This window comes from Bacidia gigantensis (genome assembly GCF_019456465.1).
Source record: "Bacidia gigantensis strain McMullin 20006 chromosome Unknown contig_245, whole genome shotgun sequence".
Taxonomy (NCBI): Eukaryota; Fungi; Ascomycota; class Lecanoromycetes; order Lecanorales; family Ramalinaceae; genus Bacidia; species Bacidia gigantensis.
This window is the reverse complement of record NW_025408601.1, coordinates 51,479-64,267: the sequence shown is the minus strand read 5'-3', so window position 1 is coordinate 64,267 and position 12,789 is coordinate 51,479. Positions and strand designations below refer to the sequence as shown.

The 12,789-nt window shown below is 51.8% G+C and overlaps 3 protein-coding genes across 3 annotated transcripts; all 3 read left to right on the top strand.

Annotated features, from left to right (window-relative positions):
* Nucleotides 1-566: 566 nt before the first annotated feature.
* Nucleotides 567-2,412, top strand: KY384_005112 (uncharacterized protein; the record flags this gene model as incomplete). The annotated part of the gene is made up of 4 exons (XM_044813614.1): nt 567-815; nt 870-1,109; nt 1,161-1,773; nt 1,835-2,412. 4 exons carry the CDS (start codon nt 567-569, stop codon nt 2,410-2,412), a joined length of 1,680 nt encoding a protein of 559 aa, XP_044668915.1.
* Nucleotides 2,413-7,979: 5,567 nt separating this feature from the next.
* KY384_005111 (uncharacterized protein) lies at nt 7,980-9,586 on the top strand (the record flags this gene model as incomplete). Its single annotated transcript, XM_044813613.1, has 2 exons — nt 7,980-8,683; nt 8,926-9,586. 2 exons carry the CDS (start codon nt 7,980-7,982, stop codon nt 9,584-9,586), a joined length of 1,365 nt encoding a protein of 454 aa, XP_044668914.1.
* A 275-nt stretch (nt 9,587-9,861) lies between these two features.
* KY384_005110 (uncharacterized protein) lies at nt 9,862-11,377 on the top strand (the record flags this gene model as incomplete). Its single annotated transcript, XM_044813612.1, has 4 exons — nt 9,862-10,071; nt 10,127-10,215; nt 10,268-10,277; nt 10,331-11,377. The coding sequence occupies 4 exons, from the start codon at nt 9,862-9,864 to the stop codon at nt 11,375-11,377; spliced, it is 1,356 nt and encodes a 451-aa protein (XP_044668913.1).
* Between the last annotated feature and the right edge of the window lie 1,412 nt (nt 11,378-12,789).

Sequence of the window (12,789 nt, the reverse complement as noted above, 5' to 3'; positions counted from 1 at the left end):
CTAGGAAAGTGTATGGGAGGGTCTGTAGGACAATCTTGACTTTACGTTTTTGATGCAAGCATCTTTCTTTTGCAGATCTTAGCGACTTCGCTCTAAAATGAAAAGGCGGCTCGAGAACACTCGGACAATATCCGGGGCCTCTTAGGGGGCAGCTTCAAGGTGTGTTTGCGGATTAAAATTAAGGGTAGAAAACTAGGGGTCTGCAGACAGCCGTGCCCGATGACTGCGTCCTAAGGCTACAACCCAAGTAAGAAAACCAATTTCCTACACTATACAGATTGACAAGGCGTCCAGGCAGTGCATTGGACGCCTAGCCGCTCGGATTGACGTAACAGTATCCAACACGTCAATGAGGCAGAATACTCCTGTCCTTCATGATATGATAATCTATAATCACGAGATCACAAGATAAGCAAGGAGGGCTCATGAGGCACGGTGCTCTTGTACTTCATTATCTGCAATCATGAAAGTGTATAAAGGGTGTAGGAAGTGCGGATTCTCACAACACGAAACCAAAAACCCTGCTGCAATCACAAAGAACTTTCTCTGCGTCTTCAGTACCAATTATGAAGCTATCCATATATACCTTTCTGATATCTACGCTCTGTGCTGTCAGCGTTCTGGGCGATACTTACTATACCATATTCCCCAAGGACAATGGTGACGCAAACACAAACCTGGCAATCACTAACGATCTTTACGGAAGGGTCGACAAGAACAAATGCTTTCATTCTAAGAGTGAAACCTTAGGGACGTGGTACTGGTTTGCCCCCTTGAGCGATGATGATCTTGCTCACTTCAAAACTGCCGCTGGCGTATGTATTGCTGTCCCGAATAAGTCTTCAATACAACTTGCTCATCGACTATAGGTCCGATCAATTGGAAAAACCGGCTCTTACGACGCTCCCACGAAAGTGAGAAGAACTAGAACCAGATCGAGTCGCATCAAACGAAGTACGACATCGCAAAAGCCTGCACCCTCCTCACTGAGAATGATCACGCAAGCGAAAGGACAGACCGACTTTCCGGACGGGTACTATTATGATGATACGGCAGGTGCAAACACTAGGATATACATTATCGACAGTGGACTGGACAAGACTCATAGCGTACGTTTCCCCAGACCACACTCATGAGTAACGGCTGACCGTAGGCTGTAGGATTTCAAAGGTGTGGACATCACATACAAGTATACAGGCCCCTTTGGACCTACCACCGAAGATGATAATGGTTCAGACGACGGTCACGGAACGGCCATGTGCTCGGCAGCCCTTGGGGTGGTGGACGGCGTTGCCAAAAAGGCCAAATTGACCATCGTCAGGGCTCCTAGAGATCAATACAACGGCGTGCAAGTCGAGATCGAGCGATGGATTGACGCTCTATCGCAAAGCTATGACCTGATCAAAAATGCTGGCAATGAGAAATCCGTGGTCAGCATGTCCTGGGGGTTCGACCCTCCGGGAGACGCGGCCTACGCCGACCCCGCTCACGATACGTTTGTCACATTACTCAAGGCCATCAATGGCCTTGGTGCGGTGACAGTTGCTTCGGCAGGCAATAACGCTCAGTTCAGTCAAGAGGTCAACGTAATACCAGCTATCTTGGGAAAGTCGGATGTGACGGATCTCATGGTCATTGGAGCTGTCGATTATTCTGGCGCTTACCTGGACTACACCCAGAGATCATCCTGGATGAGTTTGTATGCTCCAGGCGAGGACGTCGAGTGCGCCAAGGTAGGCGGAGGGACACAAAACGAAGATGGCACGTCCGCTTGTAAGCCGAACCACGATCATCCCTTTTGCCTGGTATAGTTGTGCTAATAGCTACACTGCAGCTGCCGCCCTGACAGCAGGTCTAGTGGCGTACTTCATGGGCACAGGAAAATCCGGCTCTGACGCGCGCTCTCAAGCCTACAGCCTCTCATACGCCCGTGGAAAGCAACCAGGCAAAGTAATCTGGAACGGCGTCGACACCACGAAGTTAACCAGTACCGGGCCGGGACCAGTCCCCGCACCCTATGCCACAGGGACCTGCTCCTTCCACCTGACGGAAACCGAAGACTGCGACCCCGACTACGGAAAGACCCTATACGGCCACGTGAAAATGTACGACAACGACAAGAACGTCATTGGCGAGACAGTTCAGGACAACGATCACCCCATCGGCTACTCCATGAATGACGGGAGCTCGTATAGCTTTACAAGCAAGCTCAAAGATCCCCTGGTCATCACTGGCGAGCACGAAAACGATTATGTGCAATTCACCATCGGGACCCTGAGCTGGCAGAGCAAGACGCCAAACGGAGGCGCTTCTTGCACCGTTGGGGGCTGGGATCCTAGGGACGGCCCTGTCTGTCATCTCATAAGGGGTCCGCAGCAGAATGCTGTAAGTCCTACCATGCAAATTGAATGATCAGAGCTCGACTGACTTTGTGATGCAGGTGAATAATATGGATTGCAGCTTCCCCTGCTGAAATCGCCCGCGGCTTTGATCAGATTGTACCCTTGGGTGGTGAGAGGCGTCCCGGTTTCCTTCGAGAGGTCAGGAGTTGGTTTATGTGCTGCGGACCGGGCGAAAGTATTTTGAACTACCGTCGGTGAGACACACGTGAGGTCATTTGTCATCTTTTTGTCAATATGTCCTGCAGAGCATGGCGTTCCTCCATAAACAGACAATGATGTAGCGAGAGTGAAAGTATCCATCAAACAAATCAAAAAACAACTGTGCTGATAAGACGTCCAAGGGTCATGGTGAGTCTGAACATTGCCGCGTTAAATCGATTTTCTAGGGGTTCCGAGGCTTAAAGGCCGCCTATGACTTGGCTAATAGGCTGTCCTCCAGGCTGCACCTCTTTAAAACTCCCCCTCGTCCACCAAACTCCAACAGTTTTACAACACCGTCAATATTGCTCGCATTGGCTTGAAACTCTCGACACTTGATTGTAAAGATCTATTTATTAAGCTTGCAGGTCGACTCGCATATCAATGCGACTGTTCATTGCAGAGCAATAAAGGGGACATTTTTTTAGTGGCCTGCAGCAGAGGGCCGAATTAACGCCGCTGTTAATGATTACTCCTACTTTTACTCCTACGCAAGTAAGCCTACCAAATCAAATACAGCTACTGACAGGTTCAAATAGCCCTCTAGCCAATCAGAAAAGAGCTTGGATATAGAGAAAATGGCCCTGCAAACGGCTTGCAGGAGGGCTGCAAAATGCGCCTTTTTCCAGTGGTTTTTGGGCCCGATCTGAGGCTGATTGGTTTGAGAGACTGTTTTGCAAACAACTTGCATGGCCATCTGGCTGCACGGCTCCCTCCCCACCGTTTTGAAGCCTGGTTTGAGCCTGATTGGCCTGGGGAAACAGCTTTGTAGTCCTGTATGGTTGCATACCGCGTTCCCCCGATCCCCCGTTGTTTCACCACTTTTCTTAAATTGTTTTTGCTTGGGATCTTTTTTCAAGCTTCTTTTCCATTCGCTGCCTGGCTTTCACGATATCTCTTTTGAAAATGAAAGGCTTTTACGCTTTATATAGCGTGGCGATTTTCTAGTATATATTTATCGATGAAATTTCCCTCATCCACACCCATGCCTCTCCCTCAAATGCCTTTTCAAATTGTCCGCCCTCGAGAATCCCCTCCCCCTTCTGGCGTACTCGCAATCTAAGCGCGGACAGGTATATGGCTTGCTTCCGCGATGTGAGCCGGCCGTGTGCCGATCGAGGTCTCGCTGCCGGTAGAAGCCCTGAGATGCGCAGGCTGGGAAGGGGCATTTGTAGGCGCGGGAGTGGATTTGGGTGTGTTTGCTGCGTGGGTTGGTATGATGCTTTGATGAGTGGAGAGGATGGGGAGGGGGTGGGGAAAAGGGGGGAAGGGGGAGGGGGGGACTCACTCAAGCAGTCTTTTTCGTGGGTACAGCTTCGAGCATGTTGGGCATTGGAATGAGCTCTGTCTTGCTGGGGGTGGGGTTTGGGAAATGCTTGGGGTTTGGTGGGGAGGTTCAGAGGGGCTGTTGTTGGTGGTGCTGGTGCTGGTGGTGGAGCATGAGGGACTTGAGGTAGGCGGTGATATGGAGGGGGGTGGTGATGGGATTGTCGAAGGTGTGGTGGCTGGATGGCTTCGTTTGGTGTGTGGAGGGAGAATTGAAGGAGCGCGATTCGAGGTTCTTGGCCGTGGGCTTGCTTCTGTGGATGTTGATTTGGCGGAGTCGCTGAATGGGAATAGAAGTCCGTCCTTTGTCAGTGCAGTCGGCGTAGGATGTTCCACCATGTCATTCGATGGTAGGTCTAGTTCGCGGAATGAACAGCTACTGTCTTGGGATGTAGGCTGCCACAGGGGTTGCAAAGAGTCTTGAGAGGCCTCAGTTGTAGGTCCTACTCTTCTCAGAATTTCATCTATATCGTCGGATTTATCTACGTTTGATTGAGCCTGTGGGTCTGAGGTTACTGATGTGTTTTGAGGAACCATGTCGAAAGTGTTATCGTCATTTGAGGCCAGTGGATTCAAAGGTAGTACTGGGGTTGGAAGAGATTGATTGGACAAGGTGAAAGGTTGCGCTGAATGCGAAGAACAAAAGGGGTCATGCGCCAAGCTAGATGCAGTTGCTGTATGCTGATCAAAATTCGCAGCTTGAATTGGTGCTCCTGAAGATGCGGACTCAAACGTCGCTGAGGCGGGCTCGTTAGACTCTCGAGCGAGCTTCAATGCTTCGTCGAAAGCAGCAGAATCGAATGGGATATCGCTGAGGTTGAACACTGCTTTGTGTGTTGGACGCCCTGCCGACACCGATTGTATTTTCTCACGAGGGTTGTCCGGATGACGGCTACTGTTGAGGTGCAAAAATCCGACTCGAAGAGTGAATCTGGAAGGTCCGGTGGAATGTCATGAGTCCATCGCCGATCATTTGATGTTGGTCCACTGAGGTTGTTGCTTTTCGACTGAGCTTGAACTATAGGAAAGGATAATCTCAAACACCACGACCACGACGAACGATGTGAACCATCTGGAAAATATCCTAGGTGATCATAATCGCATAATGCTCGACTAAACTTCCTTTTGACGGCCGCTATGAGCTCCGGGATCTCCATGTGAGGCATTGCGTTAGCAATGTAGGTGGCCATGTCAAGGTGTCGGGAATCTTCATTGCCAAAGGTATACAATGGGTGGAACCAAGCGTACCCAGGTGCGAAAAAGTCGACATACTCTCGCCCAGAAACCGCTGGAGTCCAGAATATGCTACTGGAATGACCAAAATCTCTCTGTTGATTGATTGCCTCAGGTTTGACATGAAGACTTTTCGCTATGGTGGAGTGCAAGCGAGACAGAAAATCTTCTCTGACGAATATCAATTCATGAGGCATAGTGGACGTTTCAAGCATTGTGACTCTGGCAACATGCCGCATTTGTATGCCGTCAACGACAGGTTGCCGAGGCCATCCATTAAGAAAGTCCGGAAGGCTCAGAGGGGTTTCGAGGTCAAAACGCTCCTTGATAGTCATTGTCACTGAGTGAGGCCTGAACAAGTCACAGCTGAAGAAGAACTTGGGGTTTACAAGTATTAAACCATTCACCAGGCTCGAGCCAAGCTCTTTAGTCATTGCACTCATTGGCTTGAGACTGCAGGCAGTAAGAAAGACCGGGCCTCATTAGTTGGGGGTGGCCTCCGAGCGCCAACTCATCTCGAAAGGCCTCCTCAGCCACAACGTCCCCCACGAGCGAGGCTTGGCTGCAGGCCTCACGAATGATCACGAATCAGCAGTAACCATTTAGGGCTCGGTGGAAAAGTCATTTGATCTGAGGAGGTTGTTATACGACCTATCGCGTCTCAGGAAGCAGGATTTTCATCATCCAAAAAGTCATCGGAAATGTAAAGAAGCTTTCAACACTCGCGTCCTGATGGTGTAAGGCTGGACATGTCTCAGAAAGACCAGGAGACAGCTGAAGCTCAAGACTACAGTATTGGCTAGAGAATTGAGTCTGAGCGAGCCCCTCATCTTCCACCAGCATCTATCGTCACCTGCTCTCGACGAGACGTTGCGTTCCAAAACCTCCCGTCTTCATCTCGGAGTACAGTCTTCGATAGATGCCCAAGCTGTAAGCCCGTTCTTGCAAGAAAAGCATCCAAGACATCTTCTGCTAACAAAGCCTCACCCACCTCCTCAATGCCTCTATCCTCCAACTCTTCAACGCCGTCAGCGAATCTCTTGCGACTCCCCTGAGCTACCCCACCCCTCTTCCTAGCCTTCGAGCCTCCACCAAGACTCAAGCTCCCCACAGAGACACACATCGCCCCACTATTAATATCCGTCACTCCGGACGGCAGCGTACAAGCACACTGCCCATCCCCAATCCCCGGCCTACAATTCCCATACCCACAATTACCATCACAGCTCCCAATAGGATTGAAATCAAACGTTTGCACCGGACTCTGAGCGCCGGTCGTACTCGACGTTGCCACCCCTGCAGCCGCCGACGAAGTCGACGTACCAGCAATCGTCATACTCGTGGCACTATCACTACCACTATACGCCCCCGCCGCAATAGCAGGCGTACAATCCCTCAACACCCCACGATTACTCCCGGCCGGCTCATGCACGATGCCATTTTTGGCCGCACAGCACGCCCAGGAGACGTACGAGCAATTGCATGCGCAGAAGAAATACGACGATAGATCCGGGGCCAGATCTTTGGCGTAGATGGTCTCGTTGTTGAACCAGATGGAGCCGTTGAAGGGCGCTTCGGTGAAGTTCGCGACGGCGGGGGTGGAAGTGTTGTTGGCGGCGGCGGCGGCGATGTCGAGGTTGCTGCCGTTGATGGACCAGATGGGTGAGGTTGTGTTGAGGTTTGTGAGGTTGGAGGGAGCGGAAGCGAGGGGTTCGGGGGCGTCGGAGAGGGTGTCGGCGTCGATGTCCGCGAAGTCGTCTAAGTCGTCGTTGGAGGTGGAGGTGGTGTTGGTGCTGGCTCTTCTTGCAAGACGTGCGTGCTGATCGTGAAGGACTGATAGACCTGCTGGCGACGAGCGACTACGAAGGTATGCTCTGCTACCTGCTGGTTCACTGGCACAAATGATCGGCAAGATGCAGAGGAGTATGAGAGAAGTGAGCATGATCGTTGATGGCACGGTGAGACACTTTCAGGGCGGATCACGGGGCTCTCTCTCCTTCAAAAAGTGAGAGAAATTCAAAAAGCTGGATGTCGTTTAAGTGATATGAGTTGTTTTGATGGGGGAAGTAAGCGACTTCTACGGGGTACAACATGTTGGCATCATCGCGTATACGTCCCGATTCGGTTTGTCACGATGCTTTGGCGATCTTCGCGTGCATTCATCCTATTTGCAAATGCGATGTTTTTACTCATATCATCCACTGATTTACTCCAGATGAGAACAACTTGGTGGTTACTTGACTTCTTGGCATTGTATGAGAATTGCATGCGCCGACGAGCGAGCTACATAATTGGACTACACGGGGCACTAAACTGCCTGAATGAGCTTTTCACCGCTCTTTCATACCCTTATATTTAGCAAACAACATCACTTTCCGTGGCTATGCAAAACGTGGGGAGCGGGACATACTGGTGTAGGTTCAAGAGCATACCTCAAACGCACAACAGCCAAGCGGATTTCACAGGAATATGCGGTGCGTTGGATCCAAGTCCTACAATCTCGCACATCAGAAGAATCTGCATTTGAAAGCGGGATTTGGGAGTGGGATGGTCGGTCATAGGCGACCCGAGCAAGTAATTTTGTGAAGCTTTCGACCACCCGCATAATCCGAAACATGTTGGCCTGTCATCGTGAAGATTGACGTGCGTCTCCGCAGAGCCTTCCCGGGCCGCAATGTTGAGAGTATAACGCGATCGAACCGTGTGGTGTGGGGGAGTCGATCGCCATGCATGAGATGAGAGCGCGTTCTATATTAGACTGGCTCCGATGTTAAAGCGATCATTCTTGGGGTTCGGCCAGTACAGAGGCAGTTCATCGTCATGAACTTGAGCATACGACGGCTTGTCAGGCTTTCCTATCTTATTGCCACCATTCGCGAGGTCGCAGCAGTCTTCGACCCGGACCAGCCTGGGGTGGAGGAGAATTTCTATCCTGGAGAAGCCGACCCAAAAGGCAAAATAACATGCCAAGGGCCACCACCTTCCTTCAGAATACCGCGAACTTTCGGTTTGCAAAGCGACCCCAATACGTGGACTTTGCAAGAGCTTTGCGCAAAGCCACAGTACGGTGGCAGAGGAATCCATCAGCATGGAGGAGCTTACTGTTACCATTACGATACACCTAACGAAGCTCCTCGTGTGGTATTCGATAGCTCACCAATCGCCCAGGCCTCACCAGTGCTGCAGAACGCAAGAATGCTCGCGTACTGCTTGCTCCGGTGTTTCTGTACTTATGGCATAACGAGAGAGGATGCTTATCATCAGATAAAACCAGTCAGAGACATGGAATTCGGCAACAGGATCCTCACCCCTGACGAAGATTCCTTGGGCGGCATGGAGCTTGGGGATAGATTTTGGGACGTCGTGACGTATGAGCTACCGGGAGCCTCACAGTTAGAGGCCCAGCAGTGGCAGGCCAACCACAACATGGAACCCTACAACATGATATCGTATGTTGGGGTAAGCATCAATCCGGCAAACACGATAGAGTGTGATGGCAACGTACCTCCGATGGCCTTGACACTGTACGACCCGCGCGGTCCATCGTACGGGACATTGAACTGGAGGTGGCAGCCAGGTCAAGCGATTCATAAACTGTGCGCGAATGCGCTTGACGGCGGTACATAGTGAGTTACAAATGTCCCACCAGGAGGCATTTGATTCCACCTGTGACATTCTTCTTTCAGACGCTGACACTATCCAATAGCACGTTGAATGTGGGTGCATATTGCCATCGCGTTGGCCACGAAAGAAAAGTCTTCTTTAGCGACGACATCACACCCAACATCGGCATGACTTGGCAGAACTGGGCCCAATCGCATACCCTGCGGGCACACTGCTTCTCAATGTGCCATTGCGGTCCAGACGACGAAGACTCCGACGAAGATCTCGACGACAAGATCACAATCCCAGGTGTATTTGAATTCGTGAGGGATAGAGCAATCGGTATTGGAGGCAAAGGCAACGTTGACATCTTCGTGAAGAATCCGAATGGTGCTACGCTCAAGTATTCCCTCATGCAACCCGCAGATGGAGGGTCCAAGGTCGCGGTTGGAGCATGCGAGGACGATGCGAAACGATTCTGTCCCGTGGAGGACTGGCCGGAGGATATTCTGGGACCCTTGAAGCCGACGGCGCCGGTGCCACCTCCTCCTGATGAAGATCTGGTGCAATTGAGCCAGTGTGGTACGGAGTGCAATGATCAGAGCGACTGCGGGTCTTTTGAAAAAGGCTGTCGGTGTATCGCTCCTAAGTCCTTGCCTCAGTATGTGCCCTTGGACCCGATCTTTCCGAAATTGCCGGAGTTGCCGAAGGGGAGATGCTTGTCGCTGACGCCGGATTTGATGCATGCGATTGCGTTGGATCAAGTTGCTCTGAGGAAGAGGGAGAGCGAGGTTTCGAGAAATGAAAGCCTTGGTAGGGATTGATGTACTTGATCAATACCCATCTTGGGTTGCATCATAGTTACTGAATCCTCTACTTCTGAAAATGCTCGCGATTCTCCATCGTATACCATCCCTTGTCCTCGTTCTTGACAAAATCTAGCCGCGAAATCTGCAATATCATTCACTCTTTACTCTTGACGTAGTCGCGTGTACCTTCCTTTCATAATTTCATTCACTTCCATGGCGATTATGAAACTCAAAGTAGTACAAGAGCTTTCCGGCCTGAATTCTTCCTTCCTTGCAACTCAAAGGTCAAGATGCGTTCGGAGAGCAAAGATATGGTATCTTTGGCGATCTTTGGATTCTTATTCTTTGGGGGTAAGCATCGATCACGTGGAAACAGTATCGCGATTGCAGAGACACTGACCAAAAGGCATAAAGGCGTCCAGTGTGATAGAGAACAGCGCGATTTCGTAGCTCTGAATGCGCGAAAGGTGCTCAGTAATTCCTCAACAGCATGGAACACCGTAAGACTTGATCAATCCAATGAAAACGACAAATGGGGCTAATGAGTAGATGCAGTCCGACTTTCTACAAGACCCAAAATCAAGCCCCGCGCCGAGCGTGCAGAACAGCAACCAGTCAAACGGCAGCCTCGCTTTCGGCCCACCGTCCTCACAACACTGCGTAGTCCGTCGAGCAGGGATGCCCCCTTCAATCAAGGCAAGAGCCTGTAGGGCTCCGCGGCCTCTTCTGCCTGAGCCAGTGCTGCTGACTACGCCCAAGTCTATTAATTCCACGACACCGTCTACTACCGTAGGTCCTAGTTTGTCTGCACGGAACAATGACGAGACTGATGAGCAGGCGAAGTCTGCAGCTCTGCAAACTCTCGAGGCAAGCTCTGTTCCACAGTCAAACGATAGCCTCGACTTTGGTTCGGTTCTTCCATCGTCCTGCAATGACCAGCGATCTTTGTATAGGTCGAGAGCTTGTAAAGGCCCCCAAGCCCCTCGCCCGCTCATGCCCGAGTCGAGTCTGGTACCTCCAACCAATGATCCCACAGCGATGTCAGAGGTTGCAACCACATCATCAGCACGGCCACATCCCGAACCTGCGACGATGATTATGTCGCAGGAGACCACTCAACAGAGTTTGACAATGACAAGACCGCCTGAGTCGGTGTTGGTGACCCCAAACGGGGGTCCATCAGCAGTGTTAGACATCGCACCCACGTCATCAACACGGCCAGAACCTGAACCTGTGATGAAGACTATCTCACAGGAGATCACTCAACAAAGCTTGGCAATGACCAGGTTGCCTGACCAAAACAGAGAACCATTGACTGTCCATACCCAAATGGAACCTTCTGTGGCCCAATTCTCAAGCCTTACGCATTTAAAAGTCACGCCTGTACCTCAGCTGAAACCCCAATCACAAACAGCCCAGAGCCCGCAAACAGAGCAAAGCGATTGGCAATCTGCATCCATAAAAGCACCCACTTCAGAGCCTCAGACAAATCAAGCCATTACGCGAGCATCAACGACACAGCAACGACCAGCTGTAGCGATTGCGCAGCCTGTGAGCCCCACGACACAGAGTCCTGTTCTTCTGAAGAGTGACACTGTGCCCAGCAATACTTCCGTGATCGGAGACGGCTCATATCAAAAAGCTGGCTCCACCAATATCAGTGACGAAACCGTCCCCACCCCACGAAATGTCAACAACCACAGCTTCTACCAGCCAAAAGTCCACAGAGAGCCCCGCTCTTCTAAAGAGCAACTTTGTGCCCAGCACTATGTCCACGATCGCAAACGGTACACGTCGAGCGCCTGACTCCACCGGCATCATTGACAAACCCTTGCCCACCCTCCGAATGTCAACAGCCGCTAGCGAAAAGTCCACACAAAACCCTGTTCCGCTGAAGGGTGACACTGTGCCCAGCAAGGTTTCCACAGTCACAAACGATACACATCGAGCACCTTGCTCCACCAAAACCAGCAACAAAGCCTTCCCCACCCTACGGATGTCAACAGTCACGTCTTCTACCAGCCACAACTCCAACCTGACCAGATTCGCCAAAGGAACAACCATTGCCACAGTTACACTACTGCCTGAGCCCCTATCAATTGCTCTGGCCGCCCCCACCACCCCAACAGCGAACTTTAGCTCAACTTATTCACCAAAAGCATCTCACACCCAAGCTCCAACCGCACAAGCTCAATCCCCTTCAACCAGCCCGCCGAGCACTCAGTCCGTGATCGTAGCCGAAAAAGTCCTCGCACCAGCCCTCCCCCAACCCCAACCCCTAGCGCGACTCCCCCACCGCCCCTGTTCGAAAGTTCAGAGACGGGCAGGTTGGTTGATACGCTCATCTCAGACCTCTCACCAAGACTGGCACTCCCCACCCCATCCACCCCCACCGTCCCAACCGTCTCTGAGTCGCCCATCCCCAACCAGAAATTCGCAGGCCTCACTCTCTCCGCGACCGAATACCCATTCGAAGGCGTCGACGCGTCTGTAGCGGGGATGGGGGTGGGGGTGGTGACGAGCACGCTGCGGGGTCATACGGTTACTATGTCTGTCGTCGCGGCTTATCGTGTAGGAACCACTTCGATTGGTGGGGCGGGTCCGACGCTTTCGAGCAGCGAGGTCGGCGGGGTTGCTGCTATGCGAGGAAATACGGGGGTGGTGGGGGTGGTGGGGGTGACGACGACGTCGTCGGTGGTTGGTGCGGCGGTTGGTGCCTCTGGTATCACGAGTTTGGTGGGGACGAGTACGGTGGGGGGTAATTCAACGGTGATCAGCCCGAGTCCGTCGAAGGGCGGGGGCGCGGTTGCTTCAGTTGCTGATCACGTGGTCGTCAGCTTGGCCGCGGTGGGTGTGGGGTTGGGCTTGGGAATGGGGTGTGTATTGGTGGTGGTACTGTGAGGAGATGGTCTTGGATGTAGGAGGGGTGTTCGAGCGGGTTTCGACACGGAAATTGTTGATGGGTAATGGGCGGGAAAATAGTGTGGTAATGGGTCGGCGACCGGGGTAATGCTTGGTGTACATATTGACACTGGATAGATATGCAAGAGCAACGGGGATAATGATCGAGAATCGAAGAGATGACAAAGCTCGATCCCAGACAAGGGAGGTGCTGAGTCTGCGCAGCAATCTCCCGTTCTCATATACCGCGTGATAGGGATATTCATTCATGGCTGCGACACTGTGTGTGCCAGCCAGCATCAATGATTCAGCTCAGC